The sequence below is a fragment of the Myodes glareolus genome, chromosome 4 (genome assembly GCF_982192425.1).
Source record: "Myodes glareolus chromosome 4, mMyoGla1.1, whole genome shotgun sequence".
In the NCBI taxonomy this organism is placed as follows: Eukaryota; Metazoa; Chordata; class Mammalia; order Rodentia; family Cricetidae; genus Myodes; species Myodes glareolus.
In genome coordinates, this window is record NC_142029.1 from 107,007,502 (window position 1) to 107,034,836 (window position 27,335).

General features: G+C 41.4%; 1 protein-coding gene across 1 annotated transcript in view; it reads left to right on the forward strand.

The window, feature by feature from the left end:
• The first annotated feature begins 1,342 nt into the window (after positions 1–1,342).
• Positions 1,343–27,335, forward strand: part of LOC125400576 (uncharacterized) — a 31,496-nt gene continuing 5,503 nt past the window's right edge. The window contains 1 exon segment of the mRNA XM_087905953.1: positions 1,343–1,528. Within this exon segment, the coding sequence (XP_087762079.1) occupies positions 1,343–1,528 (186 nt within the window).

Below are 27,335 nucleotides of genomic sequence, written 5' to 3' on the forward strand. Positions count from 1 at the left end.
TATGACCAATCCATAAATCTGTCTCGCAGCCAGATAAGGCTGTCTTTGCTCTAACCTCAGGTATCTTTGCTCAGCATTCCGGAGGCACTGAATTCCGGAGGCCCTTAGTTAAGCTTGCTATCTGAAAACCTTTGCAGAACGACATAACTGTGGTTAAGACGAGTTGGGGTCCCTCACCCTCTGACTTTGCAAGCTGTGTGCCTGCTCACATGTTCCTGGCTATGCCATCTGTACTGGAAGTACCCTCTATTTCAGCTCTGGACCCAACTAATGAAACCCCACCTTTGCAACCTCAGTGGTCAGCTACCTCTATACCCACACTTTCTACTCCTGTTCCTTCAGCCCCTGCCATTGTTCCTTTGACCTCTGTTTCTACTACTGTCCATTGAGCCCCTGCCATTGTTCCTTAAACCCCAGTTTCTGCTCCTGTCTCTTCAGCCCCTGCTGTTGCTCCTTCAACCCCAAGTTTCTGATTCTGTCCCTTCAGCCCCCACCGTCACTCCTTCAACCCCAGTTTCTACTTTGGTCCCTTTAGCTCCTACTCCTGTTTCTATGCTGGTTTACCCACTGCTCCCGACCAGGCTAAGGAATTCACATCTTTCCAACCTCAATAGTCAGATACTTCTGCTTCTTTACCTCCCGCTGCCTTACCACCTCCCTCTGCTTGCTCTTCAGATATCTCCACCTGCCCCAACTCCCTGCTCCAGCAGCCCTGGGTGGGATTTTGGCTAGGGACTGGTTTTTGACTTGGCTCCTGACAGGTCTTTGTAAGGTTGCCCTCAAGCCAGTAATCTATACTAAGCTCTCAGAGAGCATTCAAGATGGGAAGAAAAATCCTTCCGCATTTTTGGAATGCCTCACAAAAGCTCTGTTACAATATTCTAACTTAGATCCAGAAACGACGGAAGGCAGACAATTACTAATGACTCATTTTTTTAATAAGTGCTACTCTGACATTAGGGCGAATCTTAAATGTTTGAACAAAGGACCCTTGACTCTGAAGGCAGAAGTCTTATAGTTGGTTTTTAATGTGTACCACGTGAGAAATGACTGTCACATGCTAACCATGGCCTCCCGACCAGCCGAGGTGACAGACTGCCCAATCTGTGTTGTTCGTGCTGCTACCTTGTCACCCTGAGCTCGAGAACTGCCAGGCCCATGTTTCAAATGTGGTAGAACTGGTCATTGGGCTCAAGCATGCCCTAATCCTCATCTTGGTCCCACGAGACCTTGTCCGAGATGCCATAGGGAAGGATATTGGGGAGTAGATTGTTCTCATGCACATAGTGGCATGGAGACATCAAATCCAGAAAATTCCTAAGTTGACCTTCTAGGTCTGGCCATGGATGAGTGCGGCTGTCTAGGCTCCTTTGACCCGACCACAACCGTCATCGGTAATAGGGAGCCATGGGTAAACATCACGGTGTCAGGACGGCCCATCGCCTTTCTCTTGGACATTGTAGCCACATATTTGGTAGTCGGGGAATTCTGGGAGCCTACCTCTCCTTCTAGTTTCCCTGTTGTTGGGGTAGGGGGACAGCCTTGTCTACCTCAGCAGATCCCACCACTTAACTGTATTTTTAGAGGTATTTATCTCACTCATTCATTTTTAGTCATGCCAAACTGCCTGGTACTTCTCATGGGAAGGGATTATTCAGTAAAAGTAGGGGCTTACATTTCATTTGTTCCTCCCATTTACCTTACCCCAGACTCACCAGCAGCTCCACTCCTCTTTTCCAAGACTCCCAACCTCCCAACCCCAACGTGTCTTTTCCTCTACCAGCCATGCAGGTAGTCCCTTATGTCTGGGACACCCAAAAACCCTCTGTTGCTAAGCACCATTTCCCCATTGTTATCCATTTACAAGATCCTACTAAGTATATCACTCAAGTTCAGTACCCCCCTCTCTCCAGAGCGTTAGGGGCCTTAATCCTATTATCTCTGGCCTTTTAAGAAAAAAACCCACTTCCTACCTCTTCTCCCCTTAACACCTCTATACTTGCTGTTAAAAAACCTAATGGAACTTATCGCCTAGTTCAAGACCTCCAGCTCATTAACTCCGCAGTGGTCCCTCTTCATCCTGCAGTGCCTAACCCTTACACACTTTCCACCATTCTCCTAGGAACCTCCCACTTCTCAGTTCTAGACCTCAAGGATGCTTTTTTCTCTATTCCTCTCAGCTCTCAATCTGAAAACATCTTTGCCTTCACCTGGACTGATCCTGTCACTCACCTCTCCACACAGCTCACCTGGACTGTCCTTCTCCAGGGATTCTGGGAAAGCCCACATCTGTTTGTCCAGGCATTTACCTCTGACCTGCTCTCATTGTCTCTCCCTAAGTCTAAACTCATACAGTATGTGGATGACATTTTACTTTGCAGCCCATCATTGCAGATCAGCAAAACTGATACTTCCAGTCGTAAATTTCCTGTCCAAAAGGGGCAATCGAGTCTCACCTTCGAAAGCCAAACTGTCTACCCCATCAGGTCATTTATTTAGGATTAACTAAAACCCCAACTCAAAAGGCTATACCCTAGACAGAAAGAAACTAATTCAGTCCCTTGAAATTCCATCGAGAAAAGAAGAGGTTTTATCATTTCTAGGAATAGATGGCTTCCTGCATTCCTGGATCCCCACTTTTTCTCTCCCCACACACCCCTTATATGAGGCAGCTCTCAGCTCTCTGCATGAGTCCTTTCTCCATCCCATTTCTAAACCATTCCAGAGACTCCTGCAAGCTCTTATTCAGGCCCCAGCTCTTCATCTCCCAGATTTAACTTGTACTTTTTACCTCTATGTAAAAGAGAAGGTGAGATATGACCCTGGGGTCCTAGGACATCAACCGGGACCTTCTTTTGCACCTGTAGCATACCTGTCAAAGAAGCTGAACCTCACCACTCAGGGATGGGCACCCTGCATATGTGCTTTAGCAGCAGCTGAACTTCATATTTGTGGATCAAAAAAACTAACTTTTGGGTCACCCACCACTGTCTTCTCCAGCCACAATGTGTTCCACCTCTTAACTTACAAATGCTTCAAAACCTTACCCTTTTCCCAAGTTCTTTCCCTCCAGGTGGCACTAGTAGAAGATGCCACAGTCACTTTCCAATGCTGCCCACCTCTTAATATCTCAAATCTCCTACCTCAACTTAACATTAATTACTCCCCATTTCACTCCTAGATAGAAATCTTAGAGAATCTACTGCTGCACCCCTCACATATACAGGAGGGCAAACTGTCCCAGGCCCCTTAACCTGGTACACAGATGGCAGCTCCTTTTGTGATGGGACCCATAGAGCAGGGTATGCCATAATATCGGATACAGGGGTAGTGAGGCACGGGCACTTTCTGCCCATACCACTAATCAGCAGGTTGAATTGATAGCACTTAGCTCTGTCTTCCAGTTAACAAAAGGACACTCTTTAAATGTTTACACAGACTCCAAATATGCCTTTTATACCCTCCTGTCCCACACAGCTATCTGGATGGAACGTAGGCTTTTTACAATGAAAGGAGCATTCATAACTAACTCGGGTTATATTATGGACCCGTTAAAAGGCTCCCATCTCCCCAAAGTGATCGAATTTCTTCACTGTTGGTCTCATCAGACTGACAGTTCCATTATTTCCAAGGGAAATAACTGGGCTGACCATGCAGCTAGAACAGCAGCATTCCAGAGCCCAAACCTATCTCAAACACCTCAGGGGTTTCATACAGTACAGCCCGCATTCTCAAAGACACCCCCTGACACCCAGCAAATTGTGTTCTACCTACATCAGCTCTTTCATCCTAATAGTAAAACTCTGTTTTATGTTGTCAAGGCTCACCCCCAACCCACCCCTGAGTACTTAGAATTCTTAAAAACTATCACTGCCTCTTGTCTAATCTGTCAAAAGTAAGATCTGAAGACCAAATACTATAGCTTCCCTTTCCCCACTCACCAGGCCAGGGACTCCCATCTAGGAACTAATTGACAGTGGGATTTTACTCATATGGTCATGGTCAATAGAGTTAAATATCTCTTGGTCTTGGTGGAAACAATGTCTGGGTGGATTGAAGCATTTCCCACCACTAGTAAGAGGGATCAGACAGTTTCCAATGTTCTTCTCTGAGAAATCATCCCCTGGCTTGGAATCCCAACCTCTCTTCAGTTGGATAATGGCCCAGAGTTCACCTCCCAGATTTCCCAAAATTTGTCCAAGGTTCTTAACATTCCCTTGCATTTTCAAATCCCATACCACCCTCAGTCTTCAGGGAAGGTTTAACAAACTAATCACTCTTTTTAAAATGTTCTTGTTAAGATGTCACAGGAGCTTCATCTTGACTAGGTAAAACTTTTGCCTCTGGCCCTTCTTAGACTTAGGGCTCTCCCCAAGAGCCCCCCTTTTATCTTGCCCTTTAAACTCATGTATGGGTAGCCAGTTTTAACCCTCAGCCTCTCACCTAAAACCATTTCCCTTCCTGATCACCTGCTTGCTCTATTGTTATCCCATCTACACTCCCTATTATGGGATTTTACCAATTACTCATTACCTCAGCCATGTGTTAATTCATGCCCACCGCTGATTAAAACAGGGGATCAGGTATTATTCTCTCCCCATACCAACACCCCTCACCCCTTTCCCCTAAATGGCAGGGCCCCATTTTAAAAAAGTAATTCTTGTAACTCCCATAGCTGCCAAGCTTGAGGGACTTCCTCATTGGATTCACCTGTTGCATCTAAAACCTTTTACTCTTCCAGCTCAAGATACTCCCTCATATGAATAACTCAAACAGGGCCCTATTCCCTTAAGTTTCAGAGGACACCAAGATCAGCCACTCTCTCTCTAGTTCCAGAAAAATAAAAGCCTCATCCTTACTCAACTCTCCTGTGCCCAAAACTCCATATACTCTCCCTCTTCCTCTTCCTCCTATCTGCTTTTCCAACTTCTCCACATCTCCAATGTCATGCTTAAATTTCCAGTTAACCGCTCAGCTGTTATTACAGGGATTATCATTAAACATGGAGCCAGAGGTACAAGGACTGTCAAAAGCCCATATGAAAGAAACAATAATTAGTTTTTTGCCCCAAACTTCAGAAATCTCACAAAACAGACATTAACATAACAGGTTTATCACTGACTGCAGCAGTGTTTCCTGGATGGTAAGGTAATACCATGATGCAAAAGGAAAACCAGTGCCTTAGGATTTACTTCAAGTAAAACATTAAAGGCTCTAATAATTATCTGTTTCAATAATTTCCTCCTTCTTCCCCATCCCCACAATCTTCCATTCTATCATCATAATCATAAACTTTTAATATGTATAAAATTTATTTCTTTTCGAACATTTTTTCATAAGCTCCACAGAGTCAATTGGACCTACCTAAATGCACTAGACTAACCCAGAATAAGTATCATTTAATTTTTCCCCTATCCTGGTCTTGGGAACCCCTGGGAAATTCCCTCCTCCCATCCCCAAAAAAGAACCCCCCTCTATCTTGCATCTTGGGACTCTCCTCTCTTAATCACAGGAGTCTACAGACATAATTTTCTGCCTTTCCAGCATATTGCGAGGTCCATGATGTCAGCCAGCCAGTTCCTCAGAGCTGGAAACAGCAATCAGCCACCCCCAGACATGGTCAATCATCTAAACTCCTCAACGCCCACAAAGTCAGCATGAAGCAGTCACGAGAGATCTTATGGCACCCCATTCTCATCCATTAAGACTTCCTCAATCTCCCCAAATTTTGGTAATAAACAAAATGTTGGAATGTAATTATTCAGCCATGGTTAAGACTGCACTTCCGTGTTCTAAAGGCAGTCATGTGAGGACAGGCCCTCAGGAACAAAGGGCACTGTGTGTGACCCATATGTGCATATCTGTGGCTTCATCCACATATGACTGAGCTAAACCCTTGTGCACACGTGTGAGTTATCCATCACCTCCGTCATCAGTGTGACATAGTCCCACCAACCCCCGGTGCGCGTGAGCAGGGTAGCTTTTAAAAGCTGGATGCACCATACTCTCTGTCTGCACCTCGATCTCTAGGCCTGTGCACACTGCCCTCTAATAACCTCCTAAGCTGGTTTGTTGGCATTCTGTGTCTTCTTCTCACTCACACCAGGTAATTTTACCCTGTCTCCAAAAACAAAACAAAAAAAACACCACCACCACCAACAAAAAGAATTAGGGAAATACTAATACTTGTAACCCTTGCACTTGGGATGCTGAGGCATGAGGATAACAGTGAGTTCAAGGCCTGCCTCATCTACCAAGCAAGCTCCAAGGCTGTTACATAGAGAAACCCTGCCTCAAAAAACAAAACAAGACACAAGACACAAAAGAATTAGGAAAGTGCTCATGAAACACCACGAACCAACTAGGTGTCACTTAATAGCAATCAAAGGTGAAATATACAATGCTGCCCTGCGCTGATGTCTTGCCCGCAAGAACGACGCGGGGCACTTAGGATTCTTCTGCAGTAAAGCTTTAATGCATTGAGAGGGAGAGCATCAGCTTCCAAAGCGGAGACCCAGAATGAGGGGAACCCAGCCCTTATAAAGGAAACAGTCCTCACTTCTGACGTGTCACTCTTGGATTGGTCCGCTGCCCATTATCCCAGATGATGCCTCGGAAGTAGGCAGGGACGCAGCAGTAGAGAGTTACCAAGCACAGGCGCTGGGATTAAAGGCTTGTGCTACATCACCTTGAACTCACAGAGATCTGCCTGTCTCTGCCTCCCAGGCATTGGAACCAAAGGCGTGTACTACCACGCCTTGAGGTCACAGAGGTCAATCTGCCTCTGCCTCCCAGGCCTCGGGACTAAAGGCGTGTACCACCACACCTTGAGGTCATGAGGTCAATCTCTACCTTTGTCCCTTGAAGCAATGGAGAATGTGGTTGCGGCCCTCCACACAATGCAGAGAAATTATTTGATGAAATACAACCTGTTTTCACAGTCAAAGCTGTACAGCTAATAGAACTAGAGGGAACATGTGTCCCTCTATCAAATTTAAAAAAAGCTAGACTCTCACATGATCATAAAAGATGAAAATCTTATAGCTGACACCACCCAACCTCAAGTGAGAAAAACTTGACATAATGCAACAGGAACTCTTGCTATTCTCCAGTACACCATATAAGGGGAAATTTTGTCCCTGCAGATTTTGGAACAACTAAACCCCTCTTATCTTCTTTTCTTTTCTGTCATCCATTCATCCCCCTCAGTGAACATGTGGACATTTGAAAGGATTTGGTTCTCTTTCATTCAAGTAGAAGATTCCTCAAACATAACTCTGAAAACACTACAATTGTGTCTTCTCCAGTTCAGTTCAGTTCAGTTCAGTTTTCTACCAAAAACTCCTGTCTGGCATGTCTTTGTCTTTGGTGAGTTACTATCCCACCATCCTCACAGCATCCAAGAGAGAGCTGGCAGCAATCCATAACTTTAATTTCAGCAGAAACGCCCCCCTCCTTCTGTCCTCTGAAGGTACCAACCAGGCACTCTCACAGGGTTCACAGAGGCAGGCAGTCACACAGGCAGTGCATGTGTGTGGTATCAAGCATGTGTGTGTGTGCCCTGTCATCCTTTATGATAGGGCAATGGCACTATTAAATTGGGGTAGGTCTCAGGAGCATACAAACCCAGATCTTCATAAGGCAGTGAGTACAGGAAACTAGACCCTAAAATGTAGCCTTGAACCAGTTCTGGAACTCCCAAGTGCTGATATTAAAGGAATGTGCCACCACTGCACCACCCAGCAGGATCTCTCCTCTTCTCTGCAGGTGGACATCAGCTTGACTGACTGACATGGCACTACCCAGGACAGGAACAAATGTGCGAATGCCACTTTGGGCATCCCAGCTCCTCTGTGCACACCACATAGGTGCCCTCCCTCCACCTCTCTGCTTTACAAGAAGGTGCTAGGCCTCCATTGAGAATCCCCAGGAGGTGCCCCATTTTCTACCTCACTGTGTCTGATGGCTCTCTGAACCTTGTTAAGATCAAAGAAGGTTTCCTGTGCAGCCTGTGAAGGACGAGAATGTCAATTTTAATCCCATAAAACCCCTTCTGTATAAGCCATGTACACCTACCCCACCAGCCAGCACTGTCTTTCCATGTTTCTTAGTTTCTTCATATATTGACGTGAGGCATCTCTTTACATAGCCCTGCCTGGAAAACATGACTTTCAGAGTTCACAGAGTTCACTCTCCCTCCTGAGTGCTGAGATGATGATAGTAAATGTGTTTTGCTTCCATTTATTGTATATTTAGTTTAATGTTAAATTTTATTCAAGTGTTTCTGTGTGTTTGAGAGAGAGAGACAGTGATAGAGACAGAGACAGAGAGAGAGAGAGAGAGAAAAAAGAGAGAGGGTGTTGACTATAAAGTTATTCAACCAGACACTTTCTAGGTCACATATCAAAAGTTTTCATTATGAAAACAAAAGCCAATTAACAACTGTGAACTTTTTCTTTATTTGCTTGTTTTTTAGTTTGTTTTTCTGTTCATTCATTCATCTATTCACATATTGCTTACTTTATTTATTTACAGTGGAAGAGTTCAGTTAGAGTTAGGAATCAGTACAGAATGAGAATGATATATTGGTATTTGTAAGTTATTGTTTTTAGAAAATTGTATTGGTGTTGATTTTTATACATTGATATATTGAATATTGTATGTGAGTATGCTTCTACCTCTATTTGTATTGATATATATATACATATATTTACATTCCTACCTCTGATTAAGATATTTATGTAATGATATACATTGTTTACATTTGGAGGTCATTGTCCTCACTCATTGCACAGTTGTTCATTCTCTTAGTCTTCAAGTTAGATAAATAGAAATCAATAGTCATATATGTTTATTATATTTATATTTAGGCTAATCAGGTTATTTAGGTGCATACTTAGTATAGATAGTATAATCTTCAACCTCTTCGAAGAGCTGTGGAAAATGGTCTTTAATCTAACTCATAGTTCTATAGTAGTGAGACACAATCACTCCTGGCATCACCACTCTACTCCCGAGAGAACATTGAGCACCAAAGACACTCCACCTGGAGCTTGTCTTCTTCCTGGGAGAACTGGCCTTTGGGCAAAGAAAAAGTCCATACCTCGACCACTGACAGAATTACAAAATATCCGTAAATGGATAAAAGCAGGATTGTCTTATCTTGCCAAGACAGGGTGAGAGAGTCCTAAAAGATTTCTTGCCTTTAAAAAACGGCATGTCAGTTACATCAGGCCTTAGCCAAAGTTGGTTGACTCAACATTGCATACGAGACTTTGGGTGATTGCCCAGGTATTCAGTTGTCTCTTCCATTCGTTGCACATTTCGGAAGTTTCCCGCTTGTACTTCCGGGCTGCTTGAGTAAAATTATTTCCTTCTCAGATCTTTGATGGAGTTGAAGATTAGATAGTTGTAGTTACCCTCTACATTATTTAGACTCCCTGAAATAGAATGTTTAGTAAAACTTTTGTTATATGTTTCTTGCTTAATATTGTTTATTGTTTGTAACTTTAAATTTATTATTTGCTTCTATTGTATATGGTTGTATTTGGTTTGGTTCTGTCTTATTTTAGAAAAAAGGGGGAGATGATAGGGGAGTTCAGTCAATCACATTCTGTTCGTGGGGTGTGTCACCCTAAGGCTAAAGTTTACCTATAAACCTGGTGAGTGTGCTTCCTCTAGCTCTCTCGCCTGGCTCTTGCATCAGGATGGATCGTTTGGATTCTGGTGTAAGCTGGTGTAAGTCTTACTTCTGTTTATTAAAGTTGTATATTTTGTATTAAGAGAGTCTGGGGACTTTTCATTACCAATCGCCCTGCAACATCAGTAGGTAGGAAGGTATCATGGGAAAAGAGTAAGACATCATGACCTTCCCGTTTGGGAGGGAGCATTCTGGGTTGGGGGGGAACAGCTCAAGAAGGCAAGACTAAGATAAGAAATCTTAGTTTCAAGTGCTTCCTGCTTCCACAAGTCCTTTCCCCAAAGTCAGGCATTTAGATAAGAAAGGGTCTCCATTCATTCCCTTTTGAGGAACTTCAGGTCCTGGCATTAACATATTACTGGGGCCTATTGCCAAGGTCAATGTTAGCTACACTCCTTCAGGGACCTGAAGCCACACCCCAGTTCACTTCTGCTGGCAGCCATTTGAATTCATTCTCAGATCCTGCAGCCTCTTCAGGCCACAGACCATTTCTTTTAGAAATCCTTTCCCCACCACCCACATATATCAGATCAATAAATATTCACCAGCAGAAGCTCGAAAGAAGCTTCTCAAAAATTGTTGTGATTTTTTTTTTCTCGAGAGAGGGTTTCTGTGTAGCATTCCTAGGTGTCTGGCCTTGAACACACAGCCTGCCTTCTTTGTAGATCCTCCAAAAACCAGTTCATTTCTTTTTTTAATGCCGAATTATTTAGTTTAATTTTAGTTAATTTTCTAAAATTCCATACTTCCTTTTGAAACCGAACCCATTGATATACATTAGCAAGAGACTCTGTTGAATTTGGCATAAAATTCCAGCCAATCTGGGATATGTATGTCTTCAGATTAGAATCCAGTGCTGGACTGTCCTGCTGAGTCCCTTCTGTTCACCTGATCCCATCACTCAGACCTCACCAGCCAATCAGAGCCTCCAGCTGACCTGTTAGACAGATGGGAGGGCTCTTCCGGGAGCCAGACTTCCTTCTTGTTTCAGCTCTCTCATGAAATGTGGCTTGGGCTTTCTTGTGGGCAGATAGCGTGTCAGCTCGGCAGCTTCACCATGGTGAGTGAGGGGTTGCTCTCCACAGATGGGAGGAGGGGCTGGGCTTGGCGAGAGAGGGGCCAATGTCCCTATACTGGGTGGAGCAGCCACTGGGGCTTCAGGCCCATGTGGTGGCTGGGTGGGAGCTGGCAGACAGACAGAATTTAGCATCTTCCTGCCTCAGTAATCCTAAACTTGCAGCTCTCTGCTGGGAGCCTCTGAATCCCTTCACTGCCCGGGCTGTGTATGCACAGAGCAGAGCGTCGGGAGCCGCAGATGGTGGTGTCTGTCGTGCTTATATTGTTGTATGTGGAGAGATATCAGCACATTCGCCAAAAGCGAAGACTCCTGGTGTCTCCTGGGTCTTCAGGAGTTCTGCACTTTTAACATTTAGGTTTGGGATCCGTCTGTAGTTAATTTCGTGTGGCTTGTAAACGGTTTCTCCTGTGTAGAGTAGCGCTCCGCTACTAAACTGTGATGTAGACGAGTATAGTTGATAATAGAATTAATGGTGTGAGGATTTAAAGGTTCTTAGGAGACATTAACTCACACAAAGTAGAATTTAAGTGAGGGAGGGCTGCATGCCAAATATCCAAAGATGAGTAGCATGCACACTATGCCTGTTAGAGATTAGTATCATGAGTTGTAAATGTTTGTTCACCAGGATTAATCAGCCATTAAGGTACATTCCTATAACAAATGAGACAACCAAGATTTACACCCAGCCAGAAGACCCACTTCTCCATCAAAGGCCTCTGACCTGCTTGCTACTCAGGGGCCATTACGGGGTCACAAGCTTGTGTCCCAGGAGAGTATAACAATTCTAGAACAGCTGTATTTTTCAACTCTTAGGAAAGCAGTTGTGACTCAGTGTCCCCTGTGCTGATTGAGGAGGACTTGAATCCTGTCTGCAGTCCCACAGGGCATTGCTCTTGGCCAACCATCATACATTCTTAGATTACAAGTATGCTGCACCACCGAGCTCTCAAATTACCAGTTTGAGTCATAAAGTGGGACTGTCCATTGCAGTAACAATGAAAGGATTTGCATATGGAGCATGGCTTCTCCCTTCAGACCAGAAAAGTAGGAACGATGTACTGTGAATGCTGGAGGGGGTAAACACACTGGACAATAGCTAGATCTTAGACTGAAGTTTAAGGCCATGGGCTGCAGGGGTGTTCATTACAAGGAAGGACATGGTGATGGGACACAGTGAGTGACTTAATGTGTAATTCCCATCATACATCAATTTGTTACTTGTGAATGAAGACAGACACTGGTGGTTGTACAGTTTAGGGAGGAGAGCTTGAACTCCTAAGTATTTAGTTTCCAATTAGTGAAATCTCCCATGCAGATAATGTTCAATCCTGGTTGACACAGTGAAGTCTGTTCAGATGTTTGTGACACAGGCCATTGGATGTAACTCCATGTGTCAGCTTACAGCACTTAGCAGCTAACATTTTACATGGGACAAAGTCATCAGGAAAGTGATTACTCTGTTTCAAAGTCAGTATCACTGAGTGGTCAATTATTTTTTATCATTTTAAGAAGTGAATTATTGGTTATCATTTTTTTAGATTTCATTTTCTTCAATGGCAAGACTGGTATAAATTGTTTCCATTTTCCAATGTTTTGCAGTTTTTGAAATTTATTCTATTTTTTAAGTGCTGTTTATTTATTCATCAGTCATTTATTTATATCAGTTTGTAGTAGTGGTTCTCAACCTGGTGGTCCACGATTCCTTTTGGGAGATCAAATGAACCTATCACAGGACTGGCCTAAGACCACCAGAAAGTACAGATATTTATATTATCATTCCTAACAGTAACAAAAATATAGTTATGAAGTAGCATTAAAGATAATTTTATAGGTGGGGAGATCACTACCTCACGAGTAACTGTATTAAAGAGTCACAGCACTGGGAAGATTGAGAACAACCAGTTTAGATTAATGTCTCCTTTAGCTGAGGTTTGCATCATACTATGTAATTGAGCATTGCTGTGAACACCTAATCCTGCCTTTGCTACCCAGTACTCGACCTTGACTGGTCTGTGTGAAGGAGAATAGATCAGTGAATGAGTATCTTCCAATTTCTCTAGATTTTATTGTGAATTTACAAATGAAGTGGAACCCATGTTAGAATTGAGTTCACTGTCTAACTGTAAAGCCGGTGTAGTCACAACAGACAAAGGATGGGCAAGATGGAGGGTAAAAGCTTTTCTGCTGTGCCTGTAGTTGACATTAGCTGTGAGTAGTGAGGTGATCAATTTTAGATGTTCCATTAATGTCCTGTCTGGCCATTTGATGGGTCCCGGTGCCTTGGAGGAGGAACAGGAAGTACTCTGGGAGAATGAAGGATTTTATTAAACTACAAATTTCCCTGATTAGGGTCTTGTCTGACTATGTGGAAGGATAAACCTGGAGGATGTTTGCTTTTTGAGACACTCGATCTCTGCTCACCCAGTATGGTAACTGCTAATGTATTGAAGCCCAGCTGGGTGGTTCTAGGGGGATCCTGATTGGCAATTACGAGCACCAGAGGTAGTTTACAGGTTCTTTCCAGGATTCTCTTGTTCTGTTGTATGGAGCTGTAAGGAGGACCACAAGCCATGCCATGGTGAATGTAGGAGCGACTCTCCCCAGACCAGGAAGAGAAGGTTTGCTGAGCTGTCAGAGCTGCTTGGACAGGGATGAACCATGAGCCAGACAGGTTCTATTGTTCTTTGTGGTGTCCTGGGTAGTGGCCTTTGGCCTCTGAGCTTTGTTGAGAGTGCGGGAGACTATGAGTTTGTAATATTGTTGCCTCATAGTATGTAATTGAGAATGGCTTTGAAAACCTAATCCTGTCTCTACTGCCTACTGCTGGGTAGATAGTCCTTCAACTTTTTCAGGATTGGGCTTTGACTGGTCAGTGATAAGGAAAAATAAACCAGGTGATGAGTGACCTCCAGTCTCTCTGACTTTCAGTGTATGATTATAGATGAAGAGGGTGAGTACATAGGTCAAGCTTGAAGCTGGTAGATTCACAGTGCAGAAAGGGAGAGAAAGGACAGTGGTTGACAACTTTCCTACATCAACAGTAGTTGAGATTAGCATTGCAGAACCAGGTAATCAATTTTAGGTGCTCCACAAATATCCTGATGGTCACTTTTTAGATGTTCACAGATCTACATAAAGAACTAAACGTATCATGAAACGAAATTGCTATAGTTACAGTAGTTCAACCAAAATAGATCTGAGTAAAATGTGGCCCTGCCTTACAGGACTGTTATTTTGCTGGTTTTAAATATACACCCTGAGATAAAAGGTTTGAGAAATCTTTGATGTGCTCTAATATAAATCCCTTGTTTCTGAAGCACATGGCCATATACCCTGTTTCAACTTTTCAAAATTATTTTTTGAGATTATAACTATATCACATCCATATTCTCTTTCCTGTCCCCAAGCCTTATCATGACCCCTTAATTTCTCCTAATTCATGCCCAGTTATTTTTAACAACAGTTGTAATTGTGACTTGTGTTTGGCGGCAGGATTTCCCAGGTATGAGGCCATGGGTTTGCTGCACTGCACATTGAGTGTGTAATGGAATGTGCGTACAAAGGACCATGTGCTTTGGATGAGGACCAGGGTATGCTCTAGGAAAGTGGATGAATGTGTACTGAAATACAAACTTTCAGGACTAAGGACCTGTCTAATGGGCTGTGTGGGCAGAGCAGGAAGTACTGTGCTGTCTGAGTCATTTGATCTCTGATCACCCATTAGGGGGAACTGATAATATTCTGAGTCCCAGCAGTGTGACCTTAGCCAATAAGGGACTCTGGAAAGTCTTAGCAAGCAGGAATAATAGTGGAAGGTAGCAGGCAGGTTCTTTCCAAGATTCTTCTCTACTTTTGTTGTAATGAGTTGTAAGGAAGTCTACAAGCTATACCATAGTGAGTGTAGGGTATGCAGAGAAGATGTGTTGATCCATCATTTCTGCTTGGATTTTGATGGACCATGTGCCAGGCTGTGGTTCTGTTGCTCTGTGTAATGATTTGTTCTGTGTTCCCTGTCCTCTGAGCCTCCCTGTGTATGGATTTCCTGGGGTGAGGGAGACTCTGCATCTCTGGCATGGTAGGACATTATGCTTGTAATCTCACTGTCTAGTGTACACACAGAGTCATGCTTTTGGTGTGCAGTGGGAAGATAGTTTTGCAAACTGATAATCTGGTTTCTAGGAGTTCTGAATATTGCAGTAGTCTATTTTCAAGTTTGTCTAATAAATGTTTCAAGTAGTTTATAAGCTGGTAGAACTACAGTGACGTTGATTTAGCAATGCATGAATTAAATATTTCTAAGTTTCTACTACCACCAGCTGCAATGGTGTGATTCATTGATGTTTAGTTCCAGGAAGCACTTCCCTAAAGAAGCTGTGCATCCTTTGTTTCCAATGCTGAGTCAGGAAGACCCCTCTTACAGGAGCTGTGGCACCCTTGCTTGCTGCCAGATAACAAAACCCATCTGAAAAAAATATGTGGCTACCAAGAAGTCTTGCTTAACCCTGTTCTTTTCTATCTAGATTTTTTAAAAAAACTCTCTCACATTTTATGTTGATATAGCTGCCTAATTTTGTCACCATTTTGTTGACAGAGGCTGTTTGTTTGATTCCTGTCTTCCCAGAAATAATTTCAAACAAACTACATTGGTTACAACACTGCTTGTCCAATAGCTTTGGCTTTTATTAATTAACACGTCTTCAATTAACCTATTTCTATTAATCTGTGTATTACCACATGGCTGAACATGCCAGTAAATTACAGCATCTGTCTCCTTCAGTGACTACACATCCTCTTCCTGACTCTGCCTTCTTTTCTCCTCTATCTCTGCTTGGAATTCCCACTTTGCTCTATTATGTGCTGCCATAAGCCCAAAGCAGTTTTTTTTTTGTGTTATCCAATGAGAATAAAAACATATTCACAGCTTTCAAGGGGCAATTCCACATCTCCCTGGAAGCTACAACTGTATCGATCCTTCAAATTGCTATTATCTCCTATTTTTGATAAATAAAAGTCTGAGTGTCCTCAATAAAACAGTCACAGCCTTGTCTTGCTGTGGCCCTTTCTAGCCCAATTCTGACTTCATTCCTTATGGCACCATCAGGTGATGTTAGCTTGGTACACAAGCACAGGTGCTTAAAAGACTTCATGAAAAAATTATCTAGAGATCATTTGTGTGATATTTTTGTCCTAATCTTTCTTACTCTCTCCTTGTCCTGAAATAGTGCATAGGCAGAATTACAAAGGAATAAACTGATTTCCTGTACAAAATACTGCTTCAATTGGATGGTTATTACTGATGACTCATTCAGGTCTACAGTGAAAAAAACATGAAGAAAGAGATGACAAGTGTAGTTGCAAGTTTCCCTCCCATCTGGCAGGTCCCCAATAACCATTCTGAGGCTTATATTAATTATAAATATTTGTCCAATGACTCAGACTATTACTAGCTAACTCTTACAATTAAATTAACCAATATTTTGTATATATCTGCCTTGCTACCTGATTAATGTCTTGTTGCCTCCCATCTTGTTCCTCCTGCAGCTCTTGGAGTCTCCTTGACTTCACCTTTTTTCTCTCTGTATTTGTTTGTATTCCTAGCTAGCTCTATTCTGCCCTGTCATTAGCTAAAACATCTTTGTTCATCAACCAATAAAAGCTACACATATTTACAGCATTCAGAGGGACATCGCACATCAGAGAAGTGTGTTTTGATAAGAAAAACAATACTAACTAATTTCAGATGGCAGTCCAGTGGTTAAAAGGGTGCAGAGTTAGTTTGTCAAGGATTTTAGCACCACTTAAGGGAAGAGCCTGGCTGTACATTTAAAGCCTAGGAACATGCTCCAAGTGTAAGATTGCATCTAACTAAGTCCTTAACTCTTGGAAGGAGTACACAAAGTAATTCCTTGTCCCAGGAGCAACATCATATAGAACTTGCAGCAAATTTGGTCCAATCTTGGTAGGGTCCACCAAATCTTGGCAGGGTTACCTTTGTCATACTTATTCAGAAAACAAGAAAGATGCAAAATATAAAGGTCATGGATTCTTCTTTTGTGATCAGGTCATTACTATTTTGCCCATCTATGTTTGGCAGAGTCAGAGCCCCAGTAAATAAGAGATTGTGAGAGTTCATAGTGACCCGGGTTAGAATGTAATTGTATGAATGAAAAACCTCCCAGATAGGAAGATGTATTTTAACATGTGTCTCTTTTTGGTAAGTTTCATTTGATTGGTTATGAAACCATTAATAGGGGGAGCCTTTCTGGATGAAATTTCTCATTGGGATGTGAAATGATATAGTAAGTAGGGATGCTTGTTTGTTTCCAGATGGTCGGCCCCAAAATAATCAAACAGAAACCATATTAGTTAAATCATGGCTTGTCCCATTAGCTCTAGTTTCTTATAGGCTTACTCTTACATTTTAATTTATATAACCCAATTCTATTAATCTGTGTATCACTACGTGGCTGTGGCTTACTGGGTAAAGTGCCCAACATCTGTCTCTGGTGGGTCTACATAACTTCTCTCTGACTCCACCTTCTTCTTCCCAACATTCAGTTTAGTTTTTTCCCCCACCTACTTAAGTTCTGTCCTATAGCTCTGCTATAGACCCAAAGCAGTTTTTTATTAAACAATGATAATCACAGCATACAGAGGGAATCCCACATCACTTTCCCTTTTTTGTTTAAATGGAAAGGAAGGTTTTAGTTTTAACATAGTAAAATTACAAATTACAAACCAGGTATCATGCAAGAATTACAGTTTCAATATTTATATCTACTTTATCTTTTGTCATAACTAAAGAAAACTATAAGTATAAATCCTTCAAATCCATCAAAGACCCCAGAAGGATATATTGTTACGTAAGTAAACAGAAAATATATTTTAAGCACCTTCCAAAACTTTAGAAATGACAGAGACATCTCAGTCACCCAAAACTCTTCTGTGTTTTGGGGGCATTTAGTCCTCAGCCCACAGACCCATAATATCCTGCAGTCTTTTCCATGAAGCAGGAAATTTGAAGACCTGTTCTGCCTTGCAATGGAAAAGTCCATCAGTTGCTGTCTTCTGTGTCCTGTAGAATGTCTGGCAGACTCTTTCATGAATCAGGAACCCTGAAGAATCATGTCACCTTTAAACAAGCTCATAAGTCATTTCTCTGTGGGTCCTGCATGTCCTGTTCATTAAGCCTTCCAGGCAAGAGTAGTTTCTTGCCCAAATGTCTAACAAACTCCATAAGGAGCCAGTTTGATGTCCATCATCCTCTCAAAGTAGACTGGTGCCACCAGGAGCAGATGTGTTTCATTGTCATGAAAAGTCTTAATGTCTTAAAACATTTTATTTTTTGTTTTTTTTGTTTATTTATTTCTTTATTATTTATTTATTTTATTTTTATTTTTTAAAGATTTCAACCTCTTCACCAACTCTCTTTTCCTTATCCTTCCCACCTTTCGCTCCCCAGTTCCCCCTCCCCAGTTCCCCTCCTTCCCTAGTCTTAAGAGCAGTCATGGTTCCCTGCCCCATGGGAAGTCCAAGGTCCTCCCCCATTCATACAGGTCTTTAATGGTGAGCATCCAAACAAACCAGACTCCCACAAAGTTAGTCCATGCAGTATCATTAAATCCCAATGCCATTGTCCTTGGCTTCTCAGTCAGCCTTCATTGCCAGCCATGCTCAGAGTGTCCATTTTGGTCACATGCTCCATCACTCACAGTCCAGCTGGCCTTGGTGGGCTTGCATTAGATCAGTCCCACCTTCTCAGTGGGTAGACGCACCCTTCGTGATCCTGACTTCCTTGCTCTCGTTCTCCCTCATTCTGTTCCTGATTTGGACCTAGGGAGCTAAGTCCAGTGCTCCAATGTGGGACTCTGTCTCTATCTCCATCCATCACCAGATGATGGTTCTATGGTGATATGCAAAATATTCATCAGTATGGCTATGGGACAGGGCCAGTTCATGCACCCTCTCCTCTGCAGCCCAGGAACAATCTGTGGATCTCTCCTTGGACCTGGGACCCCCTCTAGAATCAAGTCTCTTTTAAACCCTAAAATAGCTCCCCTAGTTGAGATATTTACTTCCCTGCTCCCATATTCATTCTTCCTCCATCCCACTCACCCCATTTCCCCAAACTATCCCGAATCCTCCCCTTCTCCCTTCTCTCTAACCATCTCCCCTTACTTCCATCCTCCCCCTCACCCCCCCCCCCCCCGTGAACCCAACTTTGCATGGCAATCTTGTCTACTTCCAATATCCAGGAGGGTAACTATATGATTTTCTTCAGGTTCACCTTCTTATTTACCTTCTCTAGGATCAAGAATTATAGGCTCAAAGACCTTGAATTATGGCTAGAATGCACTAATGAGTGAGTACATACCATATTCCTCTTTTTGGGTCTGGGTTACCTCACTCAGTAAAGCGTTTTCTATTTCCATCCATTTGCATGCAAAATTCAAGATGTCATTGTTTTTTACCACTGAGTAAAACTCTACTGTGTATATGTTCCACACCTTCTTTAACCATTCTTCTATTCAGGGTCACCAGGTTGTTTCCAGGTTCTGGCTATTACAAATAGTGCTACTATGAACATAGTTGAACAAATTTTTTTGTAGTATGATAGGTCATCTCTTGGGAATATTCCCAAGAGTGGTATTGCTGGGTCCTGAGGTAGATTGACTCCCAGTTTCCTGAGAAACTGCGACACTGATTTCCACAGTGGCTGCACAAGTTTGCATTCCCACCAACAACGGATGAGTGTTCCCCTTACTCCACATCCTCTCCAGCATAGGCTATCATTGGTGTTTTTGAATTTTGCTAGTCTGACAGGTGAAAGATGGTATCTCAAAGTTGTTCTGATTTGCATTTCCCTGATCACTAAGGAGGATGAGCATGATCTTAAGTATCTTTTGGCCATTCAAAGTTCTTCTGTTGAGAATTCTCTGTTCAGTTCAGTACCCCCATTTTTTAATTGGGTTAATTAGAGTTTTAGTGTTTAGTTTCTTGAATTCTTTGTATATTTTGGAAATCAGACCTTTGTCTGATGAGGGGTTGGTGAAGATCTCCTCCCAGTCAGAAGGTAGCCTTTTTGTCTTAGTGACAGTGTCCTTTGCTTTACAGAAGCTTCTCAGTTTCAGGAGGTCCCATTTATTCATTGTTTCTCTTATTGTCTGTGCTACTGGGGTTCTACCTAGGAAGTGGTCTCCTGTGCCCATGTCTTGTAGAATTCTTCCCACTTTCTCTTATATTAGGTTCAATCTGGTCAGATTAATATTGAGGTCTTTCAGCATTTGGACTTGATTTTTGTGCATGGTGATAGATATGGATCTACTTACATTTTTCTACAGGTTGACATCCAATTATGCCAGCACCATTTGTTAAATAGCTTTCCTTCTTCCATTGCATACCTTTAGCTTCCATGTCGAAAATCAGGTGTTCAAAAGTTTGTGGGTTATTATCTGGGTCCTCTATTCGATTCCATAGGTCAACTTCGCTGTTCTTTTTTTTTTTTGTAATTTTATTAAATTATAAAAAGTTTCCATTTACGCCCCTCCTCCCAGCGCCCTCCCACTCCCCCCTCCCTCTCCTCCTCCCTCTTTGTCCCCTAGGGAAGTCAGGGTCTCCTGCCCTGTGGGAAGTCCAAGTTCCTCCCCCCTCACTCCAGGTCCAGGAAGGTGAGCATCCAAACAGACTGGATCCCAAAAATCCAGTATATGCAGAGGAAACCAGTCCCAGTGTCATTGTCAATGGCTTCTCGGAAAGACTGCAGGCCAGCCACATTCAGAAAATCCGGCCACATTCAGAGAATCTGGTTGGATCACATGCTCGTTCAGTCACGGTCCATCTGGCCTTGGTAAACTCTCATTAGATCCGACCCCTTGTATCAGTGGGTGATAGTATCCCTCGCAGTCCTTCGTCATTTTCTTCCTCCTTTTGCTCCTCGTTTGGATCTTGGGGGGCTCAGTTCGGTGCTCCAACGCGGGCCTCCATCTGTATCGTCATCCAACGCCAGATGAGGGATCTATGGTGATAAGCAAAATATTCATCAGTATGGTCACGGGCCAAGGCCGGTTCAGGCACCCCTATTAATATCACTTAATATCAATGAACTCAAATCACCTATAAAAAGGCACAGACTTAGAGATTGGATACGAAAACAGGATCCAACATTCTGCTGTCTACAAGAAACACACCTCAACCACAAAGACAGACACCTACTCAGAGTAAAGGGTTGGGAAAAGGTTTTCCAAGCAAATGGACCTAAGAAACAAGCGGGTGTGGCCATTCTAATATCTAACAAAATCGACTTCAAACTAAAATCAATCAGAAGAGATGGAGATGGACATTTCATACTCATAACAGGAACAATTCATCAGGAAGAAGTCTCAATCTTGAATATCTATGCCCCTAATATAAAGGCACCCACATATGTAAAAGAAACTCTTCTAGAACTCAAGGCAGTCATCAAACCACACACACTAATAGTAGGAGACTTCAACACTCCTCTCTCACCAATGGACAGGTCAATCAGACAGAAACCTAACAGAGAAATAAGAGATTTACTGGAGGTACTGAATCAAATGGACTTAACAGACATCTATAGAACACTCCACCCAAATAGGAAAGAGTATACCTTCTTCTCTGCAGCTCATGGAACCTTCTCGAAAATTGACCACATACTTGGTAACAAAGCAAACTTCCACAGATACAAAAAAATATTAGTGACCACCTGCGTCTTGTCAGATCACCATGGATTAAAATTAGAATTCAACAACAATGGTACCCCCATGAAGCCAACAAACTCATGGAAGTTGAACAGTCAACTACTAAATCACCCCTGGGTCAAGGAAGAAATAAAGAAAGAAATTAAAGTCTTCCTTGAATATAATGAAAACAAAGACACAACGTATTCAAACCTATGGGACACAATGAAAGCAGTGCTAAGAGGAAAGTTCATAGCACTAAGTGCCCACCTAAAGAAAACAGAGAAAGCACACATTGGAGACTCAACTTCGCTGTTCTTATGCCAATACCAAGCTGTTTTCAATACTGTAGCTCTGTAATAGAGTTTGAAGTCAGGGATGGTTATACCTCCAGAAGTTCCTTTATTATATAAGATTGTTTTGGCTATCCTGGGTTTTTGTTTATCTGTATAAAGTTGATTATTGTTCTCTCAAGGTCTGTGAAGAATTTTGATGGGATTTTGATGGGGATTGCATTGAATCTATAGATTGCTTTTGGTAGAATTGCCATTCTAACTATGTTGATCATCCCAATCAAAGAACAGGGGAGACCTTTCCATTTTCTGGTATCCTCTTCAATTTCTCTCTTCATAGACTTAAAGTTCTTGTCAAATAGATCTTTCACTTCCTTGCTTAGAGTTATCCCAAGATATTTTATGCTATTTCTGGCTATCATGAAAGGTGATGATTTTCTGATTTCCCTCCCTGCTTCTTTATCCTTTGTGTATAAGAGGGCAACAGATTTTTTTGGAGTTGATCTTGTACCCTGCCACATTACTAAAGGTGTTTATCAGCTGTAGGAGTTCTTTAGTAGAGTTTTTGGGGTCACTTATGTACACTATCATATCATCTGCAAATAATGAGAGTTTAACTTCTTTTCCAATTCGAGTCCCCTTGATCACCTTATGTTTTCTTATTGCTATTTTTAGAAGTTCAAGAACTAAATTGAAGAGGTATGATGAGAGTGGAGAGCCTTGTCGTGTTCCTGATTTTATTGGAATGGCTTTGAGTTTCTCTCCATTCAATTTGATATTAGTTGTCAGCTTGCTGTAAATAGCTTTTATTATATTTAGGTATGATCCTTGTATCCCCAATCTCTTCACCACCTTTATCATAACGGGGTGTTGAATTTTGTCAAATGCTTTTTCAGCATCTAATGAAATGATCATATGGTTTTTTTCTTTCAGTTTATTTATATGATGGATTACATTGATAGATTTGCATATATTGAACCAGCCCTGCATCTCTGGGATGAATCCTACTTGCTCATAATGGATAATTTTTCTAATGTGTTCTTAGATTTGGTTTGCCAGGATTTTGTTGAGAATTTTTGTGTCGATGTTCAAGTGAAATTGAACTGTAATTCTCTTTCTTGGTTGTGTCTTTATGTGGTTTTGGTATCAGGGTAACTGTATCTTCCTAAAAAGAATTTGGCAATGACTCTTCTGTTTCTATATTGTGAAATACATTAAGGACTATAGGTATCAGCAGTTCTTGGATGTTCTGGTAGAGTTCTCCATTTAAACCATCTGTTCCTGGGCTTTTGTTGTTCAGGAGGTTTTTGATTAACAGCTTCTAATTCTTCACGACTAACAGGTCTATTTAGATTGTTCACCTGGTCTTGATTTAACTTTGGTAATTGGTACTTATCTAATAACCAGTCCATTTCTTGTACATTTTCCAACTTTGTGGCATATAAGCTTTCCTAGTAAGATCTAATAATTCTCTGAATTTCCTCTGTGTTTGTTGTTATGTCCCCTTTTTCATTTCTGATCTTATTAATTTGGGTTTTCTCTCTATGCCGTTTGATTAGTTTGGCTAGGGGTTTGTCAATCTTGTTGATTTTCTCCAAGTACTACCTTTTTATTTCGTTGATTCTTTGGATTGTTTTCAGTGTTTCTATTTTGTTGATTTCAGCCCTCAGTTTGATTATTTCCAGTCTTCTACTCCTCCTGGGTGAATCTGCTTCTTTTTTTTCTGGAGCTTTCAGGTGTGCGCTTAAGTCTCCAATGTGTGCTTTCTCTGTTTTCTTTAGGTGGGCACTTAGTGCTATGAACTTTCCTCTTAGCACTGTTTTCATAGTGTCCCATAGGTTTGAGTATGTTGTGTCTTTATTTTCGTTAAATTCAAGGAAGACTTTAATTTCTTTCTTTATTTCTTCCTTGACCCAGGGATGATTCAGTAGTTGACTGCTCAGCTTCCATGAGTTTGTAGGCTTTCTGTGGTTAGAATTGTTGTTGAATTCTAACTTTATTCCATGGTGATCCGACAAGACACAGGTTGTTACTAATATTTTTTTGTTTCTGTAGAAGTTTGCTTTGTTACCGAGTATGTGGTCAATTTTCGAGATGGTTCCGTGAGCTGCAGAGAAGAAGGTATATTCTTTCCTATTTGGGTGGATTGTTCTATAGATATCTGTTAAGTCCATTCGATTCTTTACCTCTATTAATTCTCTTATTTCTCTGTTGGATTTCTGTCTGATTGACCTGTCCATTGGTAAGAGAAGTGTGTTGAAGTCTCCTACTATTAGTGTGTGTGGTTTGATGACTGTCTTCAGTTCTAAAATTTTCTTTTACATAAGTGGGTGCTTTTATATTAGGGGCATGGACATTCAGGATTGAGACTTCCTCCTGATGAATTGTTCCTGTTATGAGTATAAAATGTCCATCTCCATCTCTTCTGATTAATTTTAGGTTGAAGTCAATTTTGTTGGAAATTAGAATGGCCACACTCACTTGTTTATTAGGTCCGTTTGCTGGAAAAACCTTTCCCCAACCCTTTACTCTGAGTAGATGTCTCTCTTTTTGGTTGTGGTATGTTTCTTGTAAACAGCAGAATGTTGGGTCCTGTTTTCATATCCAATCTTTTAGTCTGTGCCTTTTTATAGGTGAGTTAAGTCCATTAATATTAAGTGATATTAATGACCAGTGGTTTTTGACTCTGATTATTATTTTTTTTTATTTTTATTTTTTGTGTGTAATAGAGTTTGTATGTTTCCCTTCTTTGAGTTGTGGTTGTGAAGGGTCGCTATAAGTCTGAGTTATTATTGTACGCGGTGTTGGCAATGTTGGATTCCTTGGGTTGTGATTTTCCTTCTATTACTTTCTGTAAGGCTGGATTTCTGGCTACGAATTGTTTAAATATGTTTTTATCCTGGAATATTTTGTTTTCTCCATTGATAGTGAATAATAGCTTGACTGGGTACAGTAGTCTGGGTTTTCATCCATGGTCTCTTAGTTTCTGCAGTACCTCTATCCAGGACCTTCTGGCTTTCGTGGTGTCCATAGAGAAGTCCGGTGTAAGTCTGATAGGTTTACCTTTATAAGTTACTTGACCTTTTTCTTTTTCAGCTCTTAATATTCTTTCTTTAATCTATATGTTTTGTGTTTTGATTATTATATGGCAAGGGGATTTTCTTTTTTGATGAAGTCTATTCGTTGTTCTGTATGCTTCTTGAACCTTCATAGGAATATCGTTCTTTAGTTTGGGAAACTTTTCTTCTATAATTTTGTTGAATATATTTTCTGGGCCTTTGATCTGCAATTCTTCTCCTTCTTCAATCCCTATTATTCTTAGATTTGCTTTTTTCATTGTGTCTCAGATTTCTTGAATGTTTTGTGATGAGGGTTTGTTTTATTTGCCATTTTCTTTGATCAGAGTGTTTATTTTCTGAATGGTGTCTTCAGACTCTGAGATTCGTTCTTTTATCTCTTGTATTCTATTGGTTATGCTTGATTCTGTAGTCTCTGTTTGTTTACCTAGATTTTCCATATCCAGCCGGCCTTCGGTTTGTGTTTTCTTCATTGCCTGCATTTCAGTTTTCAATTCATGAACTGTTTCCATTACCTGTTTGATTACTTTTTCTTGGTTTCCCAGGGTATAATTCACGGATTTACTCATTTCTTCGAACTTTTTGTTTTACTTCTCATTCATCTCTTTACTCATTTCTTCAAACTTTTTGTTATACTTCTAATCCAGGTCTTTAAAGGAGTTATTCATATTTTGTTTAAGGGACTTTATTGCTTTCATAATGGCACTTTTTTCCCACTTCTTCTGGATTAAGTTGTTCAAGTCCTTCTATTGTAGTGTCGCTGGGATCTGGTGTTTTCATGTTGTTTTTCAGATTGTTGGAGGAGTTCTTCCCTTGGCATCTGCCCATCTCTTCGTTCAGATGCTCTCTATTGGATCTTATGATAACGGGTCAGGTTCCCTTGTTGGGCAGGGACTTCGCTGACAGAAGGCCTACCTTTCCTCAGGCAGTCTATTGAAACATAGGAACTGCCTCCTGCTGAGTTGCACTTACAGCCCAGGCCCAGTGTTCAAGGCAGCTGAGCTGGGCACATTTTATGGCCCCTGGGGGAAGGGAGGAATAGAGGAAGGTGTAACTGGATGAACCCTGGGATGGGAGGTGGGAGAGCTCAGCAGGGTGGAGCCACCACTGCAGGGTGATCAGGGAGTCAAGGGGGTCAGGGAAAGTCTAAACTCCTCCTTGCTGGGCTTCTACCGCTGGCCTGGAGCAAACTCACCCCTCCGATGGATGTCTGCTAGAGGATCAGTGCTCCTTGCTGGCCAGGAATGTCACTGAGCTGACACTGGGCCTACTTGTCCTAGGGCAGGCTATTGAAACACAGGAACTGCCTCCTGCCAGGTTGTGCTTAAGAACAAGCTTTTGGTTTCATTGAATCTTTGGATTGTTTTACGTGTTTCTATTTTGTTGATTTCAGCCCACAGTTTGATTGTTTCCAGTCTTCTACTCCTCCTTGGTGAATCTGCTTCTTTTTTTTTCTAGAGCTTTCAGGTGTGCTGTTAAGTCTCCAATGTGTTCTTTTCCATTTTTTTTTAATTGGGCACTTAGTGCTATGAACTTTCCTCTTAGCACTGCTTTCATTGTGCCCCATAGGTTTGAGTATGTTGTGTCTTTCTTTTCATTAAATTCAAGTAAGACTTTAATTTCTTCCTTTATTTCTTCCTTGACCCAGGGGTGATTCAGTAGTTGACTGTTCAGTTTCCATGAGTTTGTTGGTTTCCTGAGGATAGCATTGTTGTTGAATTCTATCTTAATACATTTTAAATGCCACATTCTTAAAGTCTCTGAAAGATTTGAAGAGTCCCTATTTGAAATACATGTCTGTACATCATGAAAACCTAACTAACATTAGTACAAAGTTGAGTATTACTATCATAGATGACTCTCTACCTATATTTTAATTATACATTACATGTTTAAATGAGCTGCACAAATACAATACCTTAATCAAGAGCAGAAATACATATAATTGAATTGACCTTAAATTTGTATCAATAAACCAAGATCCATCCCAATGCAAATGACTATAGCATCACCCCCTTTAAATGTAAAAAAACATTTATGAATTGTATTTGGGAATATGGGTATAGTTCTCTCCAAACTGATTCCTGCTTCTTATTTTGTGAAGTAATTTTTGGGGACATTCACAGTGACCCTTTGAGTGGTCTTGATTCATCAAGCCACATTAGTCTGGAAGGGTTCCACCAGTTCTCATGCTCTGTGGAAACAGAAGAACCTCTTTTCTAAAGCAAAAAATCCTTAGACCCAAATTTTGAAGACATGATACCTTTGAAGCATATATGTTTGTTACTTAGCTCCTTTACAGTCAAAAATTCATAGTAAAGCCCAATAATATACATAATCCAGACCCTCTGTATATAGTCCATCTTTATGTGGCTTATTTTTATTCTATTACTTTTTACTTTTTATTTTATTATCTTTACTAGTTTATGATGGTCTGTACTCTGTCTTTTTAAAGTCTTCATTAGATTTTTTTATAAACCATTTACTTCT